This window comes from Rattus rattus, chromosome 1 (assembly GCF_011064425.1).
Source record: "Rattus rattus isolate New Zealand chromosome 1, Rrattus_CSIRO_v1, whole genome shotgun sequence".
Lineage (NCBI taxonomy): Eukaryota > Metazoa > Chordata > Mammalia > Rodentia > Muridae > Rattus > Rattus rattus.
Window position 1 is genome coordinate 48,098,556 of NC_046154.1, and position 21,723 is coordinate 48,120,278.

Consider the following 21,723-nt stretch of genomic DNA (forward strand, 5'->3'; position numbering starts at 1 on the left):
GCTGTATCGAAGAAGACTGGGGAAACTGGGCAGATCCTGGAGAACAGAACCTCAAAGGGGGGTTGGCAAATGTCTTTAAGCCTCTGCAGAGTTAGTCCTGGAGGTACGAGAGCAGGGGATCCTTAGGCATAAGATACAAGGAGAGCTAAAGTCAAGCGGGAGGCTGAATGAGAGGGGGTCCAGCTGTTCAGCTGCCCTTTCTCTCAGCAGGTATTAGACACGTTCCTCTCCAAATCCCTGTGAGAGTCTTGCAGTAGTGTGAGGGTGGAAGAGATGGATGCCATCAAAGAACCAGTCAAATCCAGAATCTCAGGAGTAGTCAGTGCTGCATGCATAAATTATGGGGTATCAAAGAGAGTATGGGATGAGGGGCACTGTGGAGGGAAGATGGTTTCCTGGAAGAGGGTGGCATAGAGAACCTGTACAGAACCCATACCAACTGCCAGGATGACAAGAAGCGATGTGACTAGAGCCTGCAGGGTGAGACAGGACCTCTGAGAAGCGAGCTGTAGAATGAGAAGGGGTGGGGCCACACAGACAGATAGCCTCTAGGGTCTGGATTCTCACGCTGGTGCCCTGAGAGGACCCAAGGTAATGGTCAGAAACCTTGCTGTGGAAGCAACAGGCAGCCCTCTTGTAGTTACAAGTATTGCCAGCAGAGGGCAGTGGTGTCTAACAAGCTGGGCAGTAGAAAGGAAGTGGGAGGTAGCGGTCGTAGGGCTTGCTTGATGGTTGTGGTGTAACCCTAAGGGCCACTGAAATCAGGGAAGATTCCAGTGTAGAATCATAAAGGGGATAGACTTGGGAAGTCCACCTAAGGAGAGGACATAAGAAAGACGAGGGTCTTGCCAGAGCTGATAGAAACCACCACTCAGCCTTGTCTGTGCTTATAAGGCAAATTCAGGACTGGTATGGCCAAATGGGGAGGAATCTGGGCAGAGGGGACACAGCTTCCCTAAGGGTAGCTCGGGGATCTACGTGGGCCTAGAAGAAACTGTTCAGCCAAGAAGCGGAACACCTTTGAGAGAAGAGCCTGATTGGCCTGGCAGCTCTCCAGCTTTAACAGTCTTTGGAGACTTGGCCTTTTAGGACTCTTTGTTCCTTGCCCTGTGACCTTGGACAAGGATTCCTGGATTGGTAAATGAGAAAAACAATTCAAAGACAAAATGATGGGAGGATGCTCAAATTACAGGCACCCGTCTGCCTTGTGTTAGGCAATGAGTGCCTGGCGTCTCTTTCTCCTCCCTCTGGTAGGAAGTCCAGGGACACTAATCCCCAATTTGTTGCTAAAGAAATTAGGTGAGGCACAGAGGAGGGCCCAGAAAACAGCTTTTATGTGTCCAAGTGCATCCTCCTCTTGAACCCCCCAACCCCGGGGTGTCGGGCTGGAGGTTGTGCTGGGGGCTCCCAGCAGCTCTGTCCTCCTCCTGTCCACAGACACTTTACCACCAGACCTTGGATTCCTTGCAGAAACTTCTGAATGCCCTCTTTATTGAAGACCCCACTCCTGCTGGGCTGAAGAGCATCCTGGAGGTGCAGGGCACGGAGGCTGGGGAGGGGGAGGAAGGGAGAGGGAAATAGGAAAATGGCTTCATACAACTGGGAAGTGAGCCCTGAGAGTGATGTCATCTTAAGCCGGTGCCCTGCTTCTGTGCTGTATTTTATGTTGTTTTACTTAGTTTTTGGGTAGCATTGAGGATTGGACCCAAAAACCCTTGTACCTGCTAGGAAAGGACTCTACCTCTGAGCTGCGGTAAAGGCTCGCTTCTTCTTTTCCAGTTTATCTGTGCACAATGTCACACTGAACTGCCCAGTACTGGCTCGAGCTTTTGATCCTCTTGTCTCAGCTTGCCTGAGTCGCTGGGATCATAGGCCTGAGAGTTCAGTCCTTTTGCGGTCTGCTATTCCCCTATAGCTTCCCCCCAACACCCTGCAGCTACTGCTCTTGCCCCACCCCTTTCTCCAAGCTTTTCCCTGTCTCTTTCATCTCTCTTCATTGACCCCACCTCTTCCTTGGCTCTGAGTCCTCTTCTCAGAGGAGGAGGAGGACTGTGGCAAATTGCCTTCTTACTTCCTCTGGAAGTTTCTTGCAGGCTTAACCATAGACAGCACGAGCTGTCAGACAATGGTAGCAGAATCTCTCCCTTGTCCCCACAGCCCCTAGGGCCCTGGATGAATTCTGGGAAAGTGCACGAGCGAGCTCGGGCTGTGAACAGCAATGTTTCTGTGTTGAACCATACGCTCGTGACCCTGCCCTTCTTTGTGAGTATTCCTGGAGGGGTGGACACTCCGGTGACTTCTCAGTCGACCCTCTGTGGCTGGGCAGGTAAGTCTTCTTGCTCTGCACTGTGTAGCTACAGACTCCCTCCCTGTGATTGTGACACTAACAGGTATCCTCAGGGTTCCCAACGCTGGGTCTTCTGCTGGGGAGGCTCCTTCTTCGAATCGGGGATCCTGATGAAGAGATCGGCCGGGAAGCTCTGGATGGCATCACCATCCTCTACACCATCTTGGATCTCCAGAAACGTATGCCCAAGTCAGGTCCCTGGCCACTGCACAGCTGGGGAGAGGGGCCATGGTGGTTCAGTTGGGCTGATGGAGGCAGGCATCATGGGTCAGATGGAGATTGGGAGCTGATGGGAAGCTCCTATCTCCATGGAACCAGGGGCAGAGATACAAACTAGCCACTGTTTTTAATGTTTTTTTAAAAAAAGATTTATTTATTTAATGTATAATGTAGCTGTCTTCAGGCACACCAGAAGAGGGCATCGGATCCCATTACAGATGGTTGTGAACCACCATGTGGTTGCTGGGATTTGAAACTCAGGACCTCTGGAAGAGCAGTCAGTGCTCTTAACCGCTGAGCCATCTCTCCAGCCCCTAATGTTTGTTTTTAAGATACGATCTTACTCTATAGCTCTGGCTGACCCCCAACTTTTAATCCTCCTGACTTACCTTCTCAGGTACTGGGACTACAGGCACGTACCGCCCTGTGTAGACGGCAGTTCTATCCTGACAGAACTGGCCTTCAGTTAGCTGAGCTTTCCCATATTGTTCCAACCTTATTCTCCTTCCCAGGGCGCCATGTGTACGCAGGCATGATGGCCCGATGCCTTCTTCTCTGGTCTTTTCTACTAGACTGTAATGCCATGAGTGTAAGCAAGGATTCTCTGGTCTTTCTGAGTCTAGCCGTGGGCTGGCATCTGCTATTATTCAGTGGCTATGCATGGGAGCTAATGAAGACCAGGTCCTACGTTAGAATCTGGAGCCTGTAAGTGAACGAACGTCCCGAGATTAGGTTTCAGGGAGCTCCTGAGATGGTCTGAGCCTACGGTTCCCAGGGCTACACAGGTCAGCTGCCTCCGACCTCACACCTTTCTTTCTCCTTAATCCCGATTCTGTCTCAACCAGGAAACCTCGGCTGGTTTCTTAGTTTCTCCTGACTCTGGGGGCAGAATGGCCTGCATATCAGATCTTGGACTTTCCCAGCTGGCTGACCTCTTCTGTACATTTCTCTGTAGATTTCCTCATCTGTACAGGATTATGGTAGAGTGAAATTCATAGCTTATTGAAATATTAAATGGTATTCTTCATACACGTTCCTGGGAAGAGACTAGCTCAGGGTCCTATGTCATAGGCATTCATCAAATAGAACTCTCTTCTCTTCATGTCCCCCGCTTTCTGGGATATGTCTGGGTCCCTGCTCTTTCTCATTTCTAGCATTTGGGGCAATGTTTCTTAAGAGATTCCTCTCCTGGCCTGGAGGCATTCATGGCGAAAGGTAGGCTATGATGTGATCAGCCCTAGGACGGGGATTGTATAACTCAAAGTGAGGCTGCCAAAGACGGCTGGAAATGTGGGATACCCAGATTAACTTAATCCACATTCAGTGGACACCGATTAATTTCTAGTGTTATTGAGTATGCTCTGTCCTGCTGATATCCAGGTTGAACTGAATGCCTTGTATTCTTTGGGAGAGCCTCAGGCCACAGTGACGCTGGAGAAGGAGAGCATTAGCTTGGGTTGGCCATCTGTGGAAAGTGAAGGGCCTTGACTGGAACTGGTTCTGCCTGCTCACAGAGTGCTAGCTCCTTTCCTGCCGCCAGAGCATGCTCTGTGTGCTCACACAGCCTTTCTCGGGCCCAGGCTTTGTGTAGATTGAGCACATTCAGGCCTGACTTTGACACAGGCATAGTCCTTAAGTGTGTTTCCTTCCACAGATGACCCAGAGGCCCTCCTCTGTACCAGGCCTTGCTCTAGATCTGGTTATACAGCTTTGAAAAGAGATTCATTAAGCGCCCCTCCCTTTGGCTTACCTTCTCATCGCTAAGAAACAGACAATAGGCAAAACAAACAGGAAAGCACTGAGGAAGTCAGGCGATAAACTCTGGGGACAGACAGACAGTTTTCAAATGCTCTTGCCAGTACCAGGCACATGCTGGCAATTCCAGCACTGGATGGGAAGTGTAAGGCCATGCTGGACTGGAGACCCTGCCTCTATGAACAAATAATATGGATTAGATACGGTAGTGCACACCCTCAGCACACAGAGGGTGGAGGCAGAAGGCTCAGGAGTTTAAGCCATCCTCAACCGCGTGGGGAGTTTGAGGCCAGACTGGATTATGTGAACCTCTGTGAATAAACAAAAGCAAACAAAAGCAACAATAAAAACACGGCCACCGACACAATAGCATCGTATTATAAAGCTGTGGACATTCAGTGGTTTACAGTGCTTACCCATCGTCTCTCAGGACCTGGGCTCCATCTCAGGACAAAGTGGAGGAGGAGGAGGCGGGACTGTGACACACCTTTAATCCCAGCACTCTGGAGGCAGGGGCAGGTGGTTCTCTGTGAGTTCAATGCCAGCCTCCTCTACAGAATGAATTTCAGACCAGTCAGGGCTACATAGTGAGAATCTGTCTTTTACAAAAAAGGCTCCTGCAGACCAGAATAGCAGTAACAAAATGAAACAGATAATGCCTTGGGCTGAAGCAGCAGGAACTCTCACACTGCTGCTGGAAACAGGACTGGGAAACTGCCTCGTAGATCTTGGGAGGGTGAGCCTGCGCCCACTGTGCGTTCTCTCCTGGCGCATCCCTGGCAGAAGCATGCATAGATTCATCGGGAGGCATGCCATGTGTTCGCAGCAGCACTGTTCAGGGGGCTGGCAGCAGCCAGAGGCGCGTGCCAAGTGAGACAGGCATACACGCTGCAGGCTCTCCCAGCACGGAAAGCTGCTCCACACTGGGAATGAAAGAGAGCCAGTGTTGGAGCTGCAGGGTGGAACCAGACATGGGGGCGATGTTATGTGAGTCCATGAATGCAAAGTTCAAAAGCAAAGAACTCTACCGAGGGGTTCAGAAACCAGGGTCAGTGGTTGCCCTGGGTGCCGAGAAGAGTCAGAGGAGGGGCTTCCGGAGCGCTGTCTGTGTTGCGTCTTGACTTGTTACTAGCTATCTGCATATGTTCACTGTGTGCTGGTGAGGTGGGCTTAGTGTACACCGCGAAACAACGGTCAGTCAGGGTTCCTCAGAAGGCTCCTCCTGCTGCAGGGACCAAGAACAAGGAAGAGATCAACAAGAAGGAGCTGTATGAGACCAACAAGCGCTTCCTGGGGCCCTACAACCCTGTCAGCCCGTGCCAGAACATTCTGCGTGTCATCGCGGTGACTACCAGCAGTCCCAGCTCCCAGGCCAGGAGGGGAGGGAACCCGGTTGCCACTAGGAAGGCCACTAGGAAGCATCCTAGGAAGGACACCTTCTCCAGCTGCACGGCCATCCTGGGTGCCCTCCTCCCTCCTCCCTGCTCTATGTTCTAGCCCAGTGCTTCTCAACCTGTGGGTCGTGACCTCTTTGGGGGGTCGCATATTATCTGTCCTGTATATCAGATATTTATATTACAACCCGTAACAGTAGCAAAATTTCAGTTATGAAGTGGCAAAGAAATAATTTTATGGCTGGGGGTCACCACAACAGGAGGTATTAAAGGGTCACAGCACTAGGAAGGTTGAGACCCACTCCACTGGTCTAGCCCATGACTTTGCTATCCCAGGCACTTGCCAACCAGTTCTGGGTGCAGGGGCCACAAATCCCTTGCTTACTTTCCTCCTCCTCTTCTTCCTCTTCCTCTTCCTCCTCCTCCTCTTCCTCCTCTTCCTAAAGTTGGTCTCAGATCCCCGGGCTTGCATAACCTCCAGCCTCCCAAGCAGCTGTGGCTTCAGGAGCTCCTTGGCACCTGGCTATCCCTCTAAGCTCCTCTCCAGTGGCTCTAACATTCACGCCTTAGAGAATGTGTGTGGTGCTTGGCACTGACCTCTGCGAGCTAGGTGGAGTCTGTGCCTCTCTCTATGTGTCTTGGGGGACCTGCCCTACTTGGCAGCATCAGTACATCTGCATCTATGTTTCAGGAATTTGGAGACTTCCTGGGGCCTCAGCAGGTACGGGACCTGCTGCTAGCAGCCTTGGAAGGCCTGAAGGACATCTCTGAGACCCAGGGCAAGGACTCCATCGAGATGATGCAGCTGGCTTCTGAGGTCATGCTCAGCTCAGTGCTGGAGTGGTACCGCCACAGGGCGCTGGAGGTGGTAAGGCCTCTTGGAGGCAGAGTCTGGGATACCCCCAGGTGTGGGAGAGAGCTTCATTCCCAGAAGCCTGCTTATCCTGGGATAGCCTTCCTGCCCGTGGACAGGGCTGGAGCTGAGCAGTGGTCTAGGAAGGAGTCTGCACCACCCCTGAGAGAACCCAGATGGTTGGTAGGAGTGGGTAGATCACTCCCAGGGGAGCAGCAGGCCCCTGGCCCGTCTCTCTTCCCATTTCCCTCCAGCATTGAGCCTCCTCTCCCCTGTCTTTTTGACCCCCTGTTGGTCCTCTACCCTAAGTCCTTTCCATCTACCCATCTGCCTCATGCCCCTCTCTGCTTTCCCAATGGGCCTGCCACCTGCTCACGGCTATCTGCAGATCCCAGAAATCATGCAGGGCATCTACATGCAACTGAGTCACATTCAGGAGCCTCGGGCACGTGAAGTGGCTCTGCTGCCCATCTCCTTCCTGGCCAGCTCCTTCATGACTGAGGTTGTGGTGGCTCTGCTCATGTGCCCCCTCCCACTGGACAGGTACCAAGCCAGGACACTCCCGTTCTATATACCTCAAAGGGTTGAGGCAGCCTTGTCCTGGGCTGAGACACTCTTCCTACACAGAGAATCCCTGTCCTCCCCTGCCCCTTCTGCAGCCTGTGGTACTTATGACAGTCAATAGGCACTCTCTCAGCACCGCTGGGTCTGTACTGAGTATCCAGAGTCTCTCATTCCTGACTCAGCCCTGTTCTACAGATGTGAAAATGAGGCTGGGGAGATGTTTCTTGGCTTCCATACCCACTGAGGTATTGCTAGACTGAGGATCTAGGCTCAGGTCCAGCTGACTCCAAAGCCTGGAGTTCTGGTAGCTGCAGCTGTTGGGTAGCTCATACCTTCTGGGCTTCAGTTTTCCTGTAGGAAAACTGCCCCATAGTGTGAGCAGGTGGCCCCTGGCTCACTGCCTCCTTGGAGGTCTGTCTGGGATGGAGAGGAGGCTGGTCAGATGTTAAGTGACATGTCTTTCTTCCTTTAGCCTGTTGGACACAGCCTTTCAGCCCATCCTTTCTCTGAATAAATGAACCAGGGAATCAGCCTCTTAGGATGGTTTGTCTCTGAGTAAATGTGGCATCGTATGCAAAACCGTGCAAGAGGGGTGTGTGTTAATAGGGACAGACAGGTCAGTCAGAGCCAAGATCTGTGGGGACCCTGAGGGCCAGCTATAGAGCCTAAGAAGTTAGCCATTATAGCTGCTCTGCCCACTAGGGGGATTCTCTCTCTCTCTCTCTGTCTCTCTCTCTCTGTCTCTGTCTCTCTCTGTGTCTCTGTCTCTCTGTGTCTCTGTCTCTGTCTCTGTCTCTCTCTCTCTCTTTCTCTCCTCTTTCTCTCCTCTCTCCTCTCTCTCTCTCTCTGTGTGTGTGTGTGTGTGTGTGTGTGTGTGTGTGTGTGTGTGTGTGTGTGTGTATAGAGGGAGAGGAAGAGGGAGAGAGGGTAGGGTGTACTTATTTTGTAGCTCAGTCTAGCCACAAACTCATAGCAATCCCTCTGCCTCCTATTTCAGGTACTGGAATTATATTAGGCCATTTTTTCCCCTTTCCTCTCCTCCTCCCTCTCCTTTCCCTCTTCCCCTTTCTTCTCTTTCCCCTCCTTTTCTTCTTCCTCCTCTTTTTCTTTCCCAGTGCTGGGCATTGAACCCAGGGACATGCTCTCCAAGTGCTCTACCACTGAGCCATAGCCCCAGGGGGGCTTGTTTTGTGCTTCACTAACAGTCACTAGATTACCACTAGTCACTAGACTAACAGTCACTAGATTGTCCTGACTGACTTGATGCTCCTTTTGTGGGTCTGAAATCCAGGGCCCCCTTCCCTTTTGTTCCCTACATGCCTCATTTTCCTCTTCAGGTCTCAGGCCTGGGTCGGGAAGTTAGCTTCCTAGGAGAGGAGGAGACCCAGGGGAGTCACAGGGACCAGAGTCTCCCACATGGGCCTTGTTTTCTGCATCATTTTAGAGACTAGCCAAGCTACTACAAGGGTCACAATCCCTGGGGACCCATGCTGTGGCTGTCTCATTGGCTCTTACAGTTAATTGATAGTGCCCCCTCATCCAGATGTGATGAACCAAGCAGCCATAAACATGACCATCTTTACCATAAGCAGCGTTGCCTAGCAACATAGTTGAAATACTATCTTTATTGGGTTTCCAGGGGAACAGAGCTGGGAAGAGAGTAGAAGGTTCAGATGCTCCTGTATTCAGGCAAAAGGTTTCATTAACCCTTTAGCTCATTGTCAGCTGCACAGCAGGAGTCTCTCCTGGGGCTGCTTGCTCCTCCGGGGTGGGTAGCTTCCTGCAAAGGGCCAGGGGTTGTGCTTCCTGAGAGTCTGTGGAAAGGGCAAGACCCAGGCCCCAAAGGGCTCTGTGGCTTCCACTCTGGCTCCTAGGAGGCGGCTTTAAAGACACCCGATGCAGTCTTAGCTAATTAGTAGGAGCAGCATCTTGGGCTGATGGTTTTTAGTCTCCCTGAGCCTCCACTCTGCCTCTGTAAAATGGGAATAACACTCTCTAGAGAAGGCGGTGACTTTGAGCATTTCTAAGTGTCTGCATCCGTATCCGCAGTGATTTGCTTAGTGTCTGCCTGGTGCATGCCGTCGGCTCTAATGAGTGTTTGCTGCGGTAATGCATGAGAGCAAAGCACTTGTTCTGAGACCTGGAACCTGGAAGTAAGGTTTTCAATCACTGCCAACTTCCTGCCTCACAGAGAGTGTTTTCGGGATCATTCCTTGTGGGCAAACTCACGAGGATCATATCACTGGCACTGAACGCCAGCCCCCGAAACCGTTTGTTGTCTGGGGACCCCTGCCCCAGGCAATACTATCCTTCTTCCTCCTTAGCAATGGGGCGGAGATGTGGAGGCAGCTGATACTTCGAAAGCCCAGCTGTGACGTCCGAGACCTGCTGGATCTGCTCCTGACTAGCCTAAAGGAGAAGCCCGTAACCAAGAAGGGTCGGGCCTCCATTGTGCCCCTGGCGGTGAGGACCAGACACCCTGCCTTCCTTCCCTTCCACCCCACTCAGCACAAGCGCTTGCTGGTAGGGCCCCATCTGCCAGAGCGGGTAGGAGCCATTTTCTAGGCTGGATTAGAGAACCTTCAGTCTCAGTCTCTCAGAGCAATAAGCTAGGCTTTGGCCAGCAGCGCTGGGAGGATGGACTGGGTCAAGCCACTGGCCTCCCCTCCCCTCCTAGGCAGCCAGTGGCCTGTGTGAGCTCCTGTCCGTCAACAGCTGTGTGGGCCGTGTGAGGCGCATCTACCCTCAGCTGCTCCTGGCTCTGCTCATTCAGGTGCATTACCACATTGGCCTCAACCTACCCAGCCGTGTGGCTCCTCGAAAGGATTCCAAGGACGACATACAGCCTCCTCTCTTCGTACCTGTACGGTAGGCCCCTCGTCTCCAAACCCTGCTGTTCTTGCAGCAGAGAGGGCAGCAAAGGGCCCTCAAACATCTTATGTATAGACATTAATTCTAGCACCAGAAGAGGATGTAGAACATACCCCTCTTCCCTTTTTAGATAGGAGCTCATGTAGTCCAGGCTGGTCCCAAGCTTGCTGTGAAGCTGAGGATGATCTTGAACTTGGGATCCTCTTGTCCCCATTTCCTAGTCACTGAGCTTATAGGCGTGCACACTGTACCCAGTTGATTCTATGGATCAAACCTAGGGCTTTGTTCATTTTGGATAAGCATTCTCTACCAACTGAGCTACCTGCCCCCAACCCCTGCCACCAGAAACACATGTTATTTGAGCCACACGATGCTTCCATGACTGGTTCTCAAACCCTTTTCTGCATTCCACCACTCTGCTCAAATGGTGTGAAGGAATCAGTTGTCTGAGAACCTTTACCCCTTACTATCCCCAGAAGACACGCTTGTTGTGTTAGATGTCTAGACCAGGCCCACCAATGTTCTTAATTACTCATTGGAATATAATGTATGCACACCAGGGGAAAAGAGACATTAAAATCAACTAACTCTCTTTTCCCTATCTTTACCCCAGATACCTTCCCAGAAGATAAGCAGATTTTTTTCAATGCCCTTTCGGGGTAGTTAGTGTAGCTGAGCCACACGGGTTTATAGTCTGCCTTTTACACAGTGCTAGCCTGTGACACAGGTGCACATTCTCTCCTATCATGTATCAAGTCCTGGAGACCTTCATACATACAGCTGCCTCCTTTTTTTTGACAGCTGCAGAGCATCCTTACGTACAGAAACCCACCTACTGTAATGTATGCAGCCCTCCTCCTGATTCGGGCACTCTTCTTGCTCTTTGCAATTGCAGATGGCACTGACATGAGCTCGCTTGTGTAGATGCGTGTAATTGTATGTGTAGGATGGACTCCTGGGGGAGGGTGGAGCGTCAGTGAGCTTCTGCATGGCGATACTGAAACGGTGCAGAAATGCATGATGGAGAACATTCCTGACCAATGAGTGATGAAAGTGTAAACGAAGCACTAGTGAGCTGCTCTGCAGATAAAATTGCTGCTGTCGAGCCAGAGTTCCATCCTCATGACCCCCATGGTGGGAGAGAAAGAGAGAGAGAGAGAGAGAGAGAGAGAGAGAGAGAGAGAGAGAGAGAGAGAGAGAGAGAGAGAGAGACAAAGAGAGAGAGAGACAAAGAGAGAGAGAAATTAGGTAAAATGTAGTAATTCCTGTCCCATTTACCAGTGTGCACAGAGGAAACTGTCACCAGTGCTCATGGCTTGTGCAAGTGCTTACATCCCCACATCTGTTCTAGGGCAGTGCACAGCAGAACATCTCTATCTTTGCTAATCTGTGTTGCAAAAGATGGATTTGTCTTTTTTTTTTTTTTTTGAGACAAAGTCTAAAAGGAGTCATGATTCTCCTGCCTCATATCTTGAGTGATAGGATGGCAGGGTTCTACCACCACACCTGATGTGTTGAATGCAGGTGTTTGTGAGTGCGTGCATGTGTGTGCACACATATGTATGTGTGTGTGCACCCTTGCATGTATGTGTGCACCCGTATATGGATATGTTTGCACATGAGTGTGTACGTGTATACATGTGTGTGCATGTATGTGTTTGTGTGTGTGCACCTCTACATGTGCATGTACACAAGTGTGTGCCCGTGTGTGTGTGTGTGTGTGTGTGTGTGTGTGTGTGTGTGTGTGTGCTGGAGTTTTAGTTTTCATTTCTCTCATTTGAATGAAGGCATTTGTATTCCCATTTATGTGAGCAAGCTGCCCTTGCCCATTCATATAGGACTGCTGGGGATATTTTTTTTTAGTAATTTGTTTTTTTAATTAATTTTTTCATTTTTCCTATTAATATGGTGGAGAACTCATTGTATTAATAAAATAAACTATTGGTTATATTAAATTTGGTCACTTAACCTGTGATTTTCTTTTCTTTCTTTTTTTTTTTTGTCATTCAAAAGCTAAATGTGGGGTTGGGGATTTGGCTCAGTGGTAGAGCGCTTGCCTAGGAAGCGCAAGGTCCTGGGTTCGGTCCCCAGCCCGAAAAAAAAAAAAAAAAAGAAAAAAAAAAAAAAAAAAAAGAATTAAAAAAATTTTTTAACAACAACAACAAAAAAGCTAAATGTTTTGCATGGTGGGCTCGTCACTTTCCCTTTCTTGTCCCTCTGTGTTGAACTTACAGAAGCATATTTAGAAGGACAAAGGACAAGCTGTGTGCATCTGGAGGCCTTAGATGGAGAGTGATCTGTCTGTCATCTGTCTGTCTATCTATCTATCTATCTATCTATCTATCTATCTATCTATTATTTATGCTCTGGTTTTGGTAATAACTTCTTGGCTGGTCTTTTCTTGCCCCCTAAGAGCTGGGTGGCTGATTTATGCCTAACTGCTGTGAGTACTAATAGCCTGACACTCCACTAGAGAGACAGACACCCACCCGCCATCTGTGTGCCTGCTTTCAGCTCCCCCTGTGCTCACTGAGGCTGTTAGGTTCCTGGGAAACTGAGCAAGAAAGGAAGGGGTGCCACAGCCACAGGAGGAGGAAGAGCACAGAGGGAAGTGAGGAAGGTCATGACCTCCAAGAGAGGTTTTAGCTCAGCTAAGACACAGGGCCATTGGACCACTGGAAGGAAGACAGAGTGCCTACCTACCCATAGCCAAGGTGACAGTCCACCCTACGCCCAGCACAGGACAGCACATCCTCTCCACAGACCAGGGATAGCTCACCTATCCATAGTCCAGTGAGAGTTCACCCTTTCCACAGCACAGCATAGCCCACCCATCATACAGCACGGTATCAACTCACCCACGACCCAGTTCCAGCCCATCTTACCATAGCATGGCAAAAACCCACCCTACCTTCAACACAGCCTGGGTGGTAGTAAAGGCAGAGGTGTCAAGTGCCAGGCTGATGGGACCAAAGGGCCCCAAGATGACCCTTGGTGTAGAACAGTGTCCCTAAGAATGCATCCACCTGGAACCTGGTTTGGAAGAGCAGTCTTTAAGGATGGAGTTACTCTAAGGAGATAAACTTGCACTAAGTAGGTGGGTCCTGAATTCCATGCCAAGGTCCTTGTGAGAAGAGCTGCTCAGGTATAGACTGGAGGTAGCTTTGGAGGAAAGAGAAGACGCAGTGCTTCTCCAAGCAAAGAAACTGGTGCACGAAGCAAAGGGTCTTCTCCTAGTTTCTTCAGGGCAGCACAGGCTCTTGTATTTGAAAGTACTCCGTCACATGCCCTGCCTCTGGTATTTTGAGACAGGTCACTCTGGCTGTCCTTGACTTCGGTCCTTCTGCTTCTCCTTCCTGAGTGGTGGGATTGCAGGTGCCTGCCACCAAGTCAGTCTTAAAATTTGTCTTGAATCCCCCGAGCTAGCAGCTCTCAGGACCATGGGAGTTATGTCTACAAAGGCGTCTTGAGTTCTCCAAGTAAATGTTTATGTTTCTGGGGAATGATTCCACCCATCATCTAGTAACAGTTTATAATCTCAGTTAAGAGCCTCTGGTGATGTTTGTCAGTGAAAGACTGAGTCTATCGGTGGTGGGTTTAGTGCTGTAGAGGCCATGGGAGCGGAAGAATGGAGCAGATAAACAGGACGGACTAACGTCTTGTGCAAGAGCCAACTTTATTCAGAGCATCAGACAGTTTCTACTCCATGGGTTAAGAAAGATCACATGAGGGGTTGGGGATTTAGCTCAGTGGTAGAGCACTTGCCTAGCATGCGCAAGGCCCTGAGTTCGGTCCCCAGCTCCGAAAAAAAAAAAAAAAAAAAAAAAAAAAGAAAGATCACATGAGCAAAGTTCTCTTGAGTTCAAGCAATATGCAATCACAAGGACAAGCTGCATGTATCAAAAACCTGCTTCCCACAGAAGCATATCCAGGATAATTTAAGCATTTACTTGAATACCAACAGTAAGCAATGTTGATTAACCTGAAGTAAACTCACTCCCATCCACAACACCTCAGAGGAGCATGAAAACACAGTCCAAGAATAATTCTGTATCTTGAAGAAATGGAGGTCACAAGACTCTCGTTTTCTCCTGAGCACTTGGCATTCTCCTCACATGACTGTATTCTTGGACCATGTTCCAACACCAGTGGTTCCCCTAATACTGAAGAAGAGCCTCACGTGTTGCAGGCAGCCCGATGTATGCTACACACCATGAATACACACCATGCTGCTCACACAAGGCCACCACTGCTAGAAACCTTTCTCAGAATGTAGCCCATCAGTATATGGCTAGTGACTTCCCACCTAAAGTGACAATAGTCTGGGTTAGACATCCAATTGGTTTTTAAGGCAGCAGCAACCCCGAGGCTCCCCGAACTCACTTTAAATCTCTGAGCTCTGCTCAGTTACCTGAGTGTGATAACTTCCCACATCTTCTACTAGGCATCCAGATGGGAGGCTACGTGAAGGGTCCTCAGGCAAAAAGGGACTCAGGCACCAACAGGAGAGCAGAGGGGACTGTCCCAGAGTCTGTTAAGATGGTCATGGCTTAATGGGACTGGAGAAGGGGAGAGGCAAGACATAGAGCACCAAGGAAGCCTGATGGGCCAGCTAGCTCCTCCATTAAGCAAGTCCCCTGAAAGGGAGGGTGGAAGGGGATTTTGCCTCTGTTTCTTTTACTGTTCTGAGAGCAGCATGTTCCTTGTAAGGAGTCACCCTCTGTGGACCCAGTGCCCACTGCTAACAATAGTGAGGTGGAGGGGAGCTTGCGGGAATCGATGGTAGCATTGGCAAGAGGGTTTGAGTAGAAGGTACACCATGGACAGGAGACTTTACCCCCTTGTCTTGGCAGCTGGATGGTGAAGGTTGTGAAAACCCTGCTACTGAAAATGGGCTGTTCTTACGAGTCTGCGTTTCTGGAGGAGCAGGGTGGCTGGGAGCTCATGGGGCAGGCAGAGAGCCACTACCGGGCAGTGTCCCTGCTGGCAAGGTGAGTGAGGTGCGGTACCTCAGTGGGGTAGGGTGGGGCAGCCTGGGACAGGGTGGACCCTCCAGATCTCCAAACAGACCTAGGCTTGCATCTCTGAATGATGGCTTTTTCCCCTCTCTCACTTCTTCTCTGCAGCTTGGGGAACACTGTCCTCTTAGTAGAGAGTAGAGGGCATCACTAGTGTGAAAAATGACATCCACTTTTGGGAGGCAGACTTGGTTATAATGTTTCCTTGAGTTCATAGATCCCTGAAATGACAGCATTAACTCCTCTTTTTAGCCTGGTGGGATGGCTTAGTGGGTAGACATTTGATGCCAAGGCTGCAGACCTAAGTTCAGTTTGCTGGACCCACGTGATGGAAGGCAAAACCCAACTCTTACTAGTGTTCTCTGATCTCCACATGAGCACTGTGGTGTGCACATCCAATCATGTACTCATGCACACAAACTCAAATACACATGCATGCCCACTCACATACACATGCACACCCACTCACACATGTACACCCACTCACACATGCACACCCACTCACACATGCATACCCACTCACACATGCACACCCACTCACATACACATGTATGCCCACTCACATACACATTCGAATTCACACACACACACACACACACACACTCCCGTTCTCACAAGTGACTCTGAGCTAACCCCCTGGAGGAAAGGCTGGGGTCACAGAAACCCAGGTGACTCTGGCTGGCCAAGGTTTGCTGTGTCACCATCAGACCTCCAGCTGCTGGGACCTGAGGGTCTACTCCTCCCTAGGGCCATGGTTCACTACTCCTGCCAGGAGCTGTGTCGCATCCTCTACCTGCTCATCCCGCTCTTGGAGAGAGGCGATGAGAGACACAAGATCACAGCCACCGCCTTCTTTGTGGAGGTAGATCCTGGGGCCCTGTGAACCTGGTGAGGGTTAGTCAGGGCCTTGAGTCACAGCCTGGTCATTTCTCCTGGGAAACAGCACTTTACACTTTCCAAAGTCTTCCCAGGACCTTCATTTCTCTTCAATATGAAGGTTCCGTGGCGTCTCCTCCTTTCCACACTCCAAGACTCCCCCCCAAAACCCCAGGCACCCATTAACCTCTCCTGGGAACCACCAAGTGTCAGGCCCCAGAGATGCAACTGTGAACTCGACTTCACCCTGGCCTTGAGAAGAATATCCAGTTATAATGTGGGGTGTTAGAGCTGGGGGTAAGTCATGGGAGAATAGGAGACTGGAGGGAGGGGTCTCAGGGAGAGTGTCGTGAAGGAAGTGACATAATCAGAGTTAGTGTGGCAGGAAGTGCTGGGCAGGTTCAGGAGACCAGTCAGGAGTTGGGAAGGCCAGCGCAGAAGGGCAGTGCACACGCACAGCAGTGGCTGACGTTTATTGAACACTTACTATCCTCTCCACTTGCTCTTGGAGCTTTCCAGTAGTTGATTACATCCTCCCTTCATCTAACCCTCCCTCAAATTTCATAACTTAGATACTAGTCCATGGCTCGATTCAGAGGAGGCAACTAAGGCCCCAATGGCAGATCCAGGGTTCAAATCCACACCTTTAGCTCTAACTCTTCCATGCCTCTCTCCCCCACTTCGTTTATTGTGGTAAAATCCAGTCCAGCATGGGCTACATTCAGACTGAGACCTTATCTCAAAAGCTAACTTCATTATCGACACTATATAGGAGATGTGGCTCCCTGGTAGAGGGCTTGCTTGGCACATGTAAGGCTCTGGGTCTGATTTCCAACATTGTAAGTAAAAAAGATAGAAGTTACTTTTCTGTGCCTCAGACCTGGTCCACAGCTTGGTGTATAGCAGGCCTGAGTAGCTGTGGTGGACATGCAGAAGCCAGCAGGTCCTTCCTCCCTCCCCTCTCCTCTGATTAGCTGGTGACCCTGCCCTCTTCACCAGCTTCTCTTGTCCCCAGTACTCTCATGTCCTAGACATGGTTCTCCATGGTAGCAGTGGCTGTCAGCCATGGAAATAGAGAGGCAGTGAGAACCAAATCCTATTGGTTGCGGAAGGAAGGGAGGGTATAAGGCAGAAAATGGGTGCTGATGATGGCGCTAACCCCACAATGGGGACACGGAACAGAAGCAGTCTTCATAAGAGGAGGAGCCAAATTCTGTCTTGGACTTGATTCATCTAACAGACACATGTTCCACCCCAAGGCTTAGGTTGAGCGATGGCTCAAAGAGAATTGGCCGAGTTTCCGTCCTGTAGGAAGTCCCTGGATGTCTACAGGGACAGGAGGGCAGATTGAGTGCTGAGGTTCCTAGTTGCTATGACAGGAATATGCCCAGAGTTTCTGAGAGTCAGGGAGGAGAGTTGAACCTGGGGCAGAATTTTGAAAGGAGCCATGCAAGGTATAGGAGTGAGAGTATATGTGGCTGCCCTAGTGTAAGGGGGTCCTGCTAGTGCTGCCCTAGCATAAGGGGGTCCTGATAGCACAGAAGGAATGAACTGGCCTGGTCATGGGGGAATGATCGAAAATGGTGGGCTAGTGTAGGTGTGTGGTCAGCAGGGTATACAAAGAATGAGGGAGGCCAGAGGAGTAGATGGGGCCAGGAGCTGGGTTATGGGGGAGAGAGAGAGAGAGAGAGAGAGACAGAGACAGAGACAGAGAGACAGAGAGACAGAGAGACAGAGACAGAGAGAGAGAGGAAGGAGTGGGGAGAGTGGGGGAGAGCGCTTTGGCATTCCCGTTATTTTCTGATGAATATTAAGTGGAAACCACTAGCAAAAAGTTTTCCAAGCCCACAGCCTGGGGAGGTGGAGTCTCGGAGTCCCAGGGAGATAGTGGGCCATATACCCCTCAGCTCAGGAGTCAATGCCATCTGCTCTCTCAGCTGTTCCGCATGGAGCAGGTGCGTCGCATCCCTGAGGAATACTCCTTGGGGCGGATGGTAGAAGGCCTGAGTCACCGTGACCCCATCATGAAAGTGCTGTCTATCCGGGGCCTGGTCATCCTGGCACGCAGGTCTGAGAAGGTGAGTGGAGGGGTGAGGAAAGCCAAGCCCTGCCAGCTCCTGGGCTGTTCTGCTGTTAGAGTCTCTCAGAGGCTGGTTGTGGCTGGAGTCTGAGCCTATCTCTGCTTGCCTCAGTGGTCCCATCTATAAAATACCTTTGCCATCACAGTCCTACGCATGGTAGTGTTTCTCAACACCTCCTTATCTAGGTTTCGCACAGTGCCCCTATAGGCCATGTGTAGAATGGCAGTAATGATTCTTCCCTTACCCGTCAGGAGACTGAAGTCCAGAAGGGTGGTTTAGGCTTAGCATTGTAGAAACTGCCCCTTTTTCTCTACTAGGTACCCTTGCAGCTTGTGACACAGCTGGGATGAAGGGGTAACATGGACTCAGATGGCTAACTTGTGACGTAGAGTATCATCCACCTGGGGCCAGTAGAGGGGATAAGCCTCCAGCAACCCAGCCAGAGGGAATCAGGGAGACAAAAGAAGGCTTAGGGAACGGCAGGAGGTGGAGGGAGAGAGTTCAGAACAGATAGCAAGGTACGGGCAGGGCGTGGAGGTGAAGATAGAGTTGGGCCGCCCAGGTCTTCTTGGTGAATGGGGGACTGGCTCTCCTGTCTACTGGTCCAGGCAGAACATGCTTCTCCGTGCTTCTCTCCCACAGATGACCAAGGTGCAGGGCCTGCTGCCTTCCATGGTGAAGAGCCTGAAGAACATGGACGGGGTGCTGGTGATGGAGGCTGTCCATGACCTCAAAACCATCTTCAAGGGGCAGACCAAGAAGCTAACAGACAACTCAGTCTACATAGAGATGCTGCAGACCCTGCTGCCTCACTTTATTGACGTAAGGCATCGGGAGTGAGTAAGGGAGGGCCAGCCATTGCCTGGGTATTGCCCATCTCCTCCTTCACAAATGGGGCCTGGGCAGAGCTGGTTCAGAGTAGAGGAAGGGGCACCTCAACCCAGCTGCTTCTCCAGGAGGGAGCTCCTTAGTGATCTTTTCCTAGAGAAGGTGGACTTACAGCCACTGGTTAGCCTAGTGGAGCACTTTTTGGCAGTCCCACCGAGGGGGACATTTTCCCAGTTGACACACAGTCATCTTTAGAATATTGGGGCCTGGGTAGACAGAATGGTGAGCTAAGTGAGGAGGGAACTGGCCCACATCAGCCCCAACAGGCAGCCTGGGCTCTTCTCTCTTTGTGACAAGAAGGTCCTTTGAATGAGGGAAAAGAAGGCTGTGGTGCCTCCTCCTGGATGAGAGGGCCCCCATCCCACCCTGAGCTTCCTGTTTGTCCCAGGCAAGAGAAACAGTGCGGACTTCCTGCATCAACACATACGGGAAAGTGGTTAAGAAGCTCCGGATGCCCCGCACCCAAGCCATGGAGGAGCAGCTGACCAGCACGCTGATGCCCCTGCTATTCATCATACAGGAGGGCAATGCCAAAGTGAGCCAGGTGAGAGCGGAAGAGCTGTCAGGTCCTGAAGGACACCTCCCTTATAGAGCCAAGCCAGCATTGGGGCCTCCATGGAAAGCTGACATTTAGTCTGGCCGGGTGTGCTCTCTAGAGGCATCTTGGACAGAGCCCCCCTTCAAATAGCTAACTTCGCTTGTACCTTTTCTTCATTTACTATGTGTGTATGTGTAAATGCATGCATGTATGTGTAATGTATGAATGTGTATATGTGTATGTGTGCATGCATGTACGTACGTACGTACGTGTGTATGGTGTGTATGCATGTATGTATCTATGTCTGTGTATGTCTGTGTATGTATGTATGCATGTTGCATGTATGTATGTGCAATACTGAGGATTGAACCTTAGCTAGGCTTCATGCATGTAAGGCCAACACTACCACTGAGCTACAGTGCTTCTATTTGCACCTTTCAAACAGGAATTGGTTTTCCAAAATCCAATTAAAGAAATTGTGTGGTGGTGGTGGTGGTGTTCTCTTTCCAGAGCGACATGGGCTCTGGGACCTGAACTCAGGCTGCCAGGATTGAGTGCTAAGCACCTTTACCTGCTGAACCATCTCATCAGCTCCCAAATTCACTTTTTAAAGCATTTCCCCCTGGAATTCCACACTGCTGGTATTTTCTTCCTATTGGTCTGCAGAAATGTGTGAAGACCCTGTTCCGATGCTCTTCCTTCATGAACTGGGAGTTGCCAAAAAGGGCTTACAGCCAGAAGCCCTGGGACAACCAGCAGCAGACAGTGACCAAAATTTGCAAGTATCTGGTGAGTGCTTCCTGTGTGTTCGCTGACTTTCGATCCACACTCTGCCTGCCTGGTGGTTCATATCACTTTCTACAAGCTATTGGGTCTTGAACATCTGTCTCTATCTCTCACTTCTCATCTAGGATTCCCCTCTGAATCACTCCATACCTTCAATGGCTACCATGCTGCTGGAGATCTGTCTGTCTGTCTATCATCTATCTATTATCTATCTACCAATCTACTCGTCTTCCTACATATTTATCTCTATCTATCTATCTATCTATCTATCTATCTATCTATCTATCTATCTATCTATCTATCTATCTATCATTTATCTATCTAGATATCAATCATCTATTTGGACTCTCTCTGTACTCCACTCATCCCTGTGTATGTGGGGGTTGGGGGGTTAGGTAGGGACTGAATCCACGAGCTCATGTGTGTCAGGCAAGTACTCAGTCACTGAATTATAGCTCCAGCCTGTCTATACTGTATCTTCTGTCTAAAGTGTTTTCCTTTCTTTTCCATTTTTAATTTTTTTTGTGTGTGTTTTATTTTGTGTTGTTGAGGTAAAGTTTCTCTGCATAGCCCCTGACTGTTCTGGAACTCCCTCTGTAGACCAGGCTAACCTCAAACTCACAGACACCTACCTGCTTCTGCCTCCCAAGTACTGGGATTAAAGGTTTGCACCACCAACTCCTGGCCTTTTTAAACTTTTTGAGAAATGGTCTTACTATGTATCTCAACCATAGTAAGGCCTGGAACTCAGTGAGTAGCCCAGGCTGGCCTTGAATTCACAGTAATCCTCTTGTCTTAGCATCTGAGCACTTAGATTATAGGTTTGTGCCACCACGCCTGGCTTCTGGCTCCCTTTTCTACAGTAGAAATTTCCATGCAGTGTCGGACAGATGGGAGTCTTATCAGGATGTCTACAGGGTGGAGGTGCTGGGGGAGGGGCTTGGGGGTGCTGGGAAAGCTGAGTGCTCACCTGGTCAGGGTAATTTGCTGTGGCCTCAGAATGGCTTGGGAGGTGCTCTGTGCTGAGGAATGGCATTTGTGGTCATTGACCTCATATTGCTCAGTGATCTCTGTGATAGCTGAGCAGGAAGTGAGCCACATACACTGTGAAGGTGTCATTGTGGGTCATTGAACACCTTGGGGAGGTGTGCCATCTATTCCTACTCTCCCCTCCCTCCCTGTTGTCATGGGACCTGGGAGATTACTGTTTAGGGGGAGGGGGTTCAGGAGAGAGTCCTGATGGCATCAGACCCTGTGGAAGAAACGGGTGGAGGGAAGGAGAAGGGAGGGGAAGGGAGGGGAAGAGAGGGGAGGGAAAGGGAAAGGAGGGGAAGATAAGGGAGGGGAAGGGAAGGGAGGGGAAGGGAGGGTGAGGAGGAGGGAAGAGAAGGGAAGGCGAGGAGAGGGGAGGGCGCGGGCCGCAGAGGATAATGTGGAGCTACGATAGGGTTGCAGGAAGTTCTCAGACAATCCTATACCATTTTTTTCCAACCTGGAGCCAGAGACCAGGGCTCAGGTCATTTTTGTTTTGTC

At 50.3% G+C, this 21,723-nt stretch overlaps 1 protein-coding gene across 1 annotated transcript in view; it reads left to right on the plus strand.

Moving 5' to 3' along the window:
• The window catches only part of Mroh7 (maestro heat like repeat family member 7), a 45,241-nt gene that overhangs the window by 17,585 nt on the left and 5,933 nt on the right, over positions 1 to 21,723 (plus strand). Inside the window, exons 8-21 of the mRNA XM_032901088.1 lie at positions 1,438 to 1,533; positions 2,158 to 2,262; positions 2,391 to 2,526; positions 5,553 to 5,665; positions 6,407 to 6,583; positions 6,957 to 7,111; positions 9,457 to 9,595; positions 9,810 to 10,000; positions 14,857 to 14,994; positions 15,769 to 15,883; positions 17,835 to 17,975; positions 18,621 to 18,800; positions 19,255 to 19,410; positions 20,071 to 20,193. Of these exons, the coding sequence (XP_032756979.1) occupies positions 1,438 to 1,533; positions 2,158 to 2,262; positions 2,391 to 2,526; positions 5,553 to 5,665; positions 6,407 to 6,583; positions 6,957 to 7,111; positions 9,457 to 9,595; positions 9,810 to 10,000; positions 14,857 to 14,994; positions 15,769 to 15,883; positions 17,835 to 17,975; positions 18,621 to 18,800; positions 19,255 to 19,410; positions 20,071 to 20,193 (1,965 nt within the window). The remainder of the gene's footprint in view (positions 1 to 1,437; positions 1,534 to 2,157; positions 2,263 to 2,390; positions 2,527 to 5,552; positions 5,666 to 6,406; positions 6,584 to 6,956; positions 7,112 to 9,456; positions 9,596 to 9,809; positions 10,001 to 14,856; positions 14,995 to 15,768; positions 15,884 to 17,834; positions 17,976 to 18,620; positions 18,801 to 19,254; positions 19,411 to 20,070; positions 20,194 to 21,723) is intronic.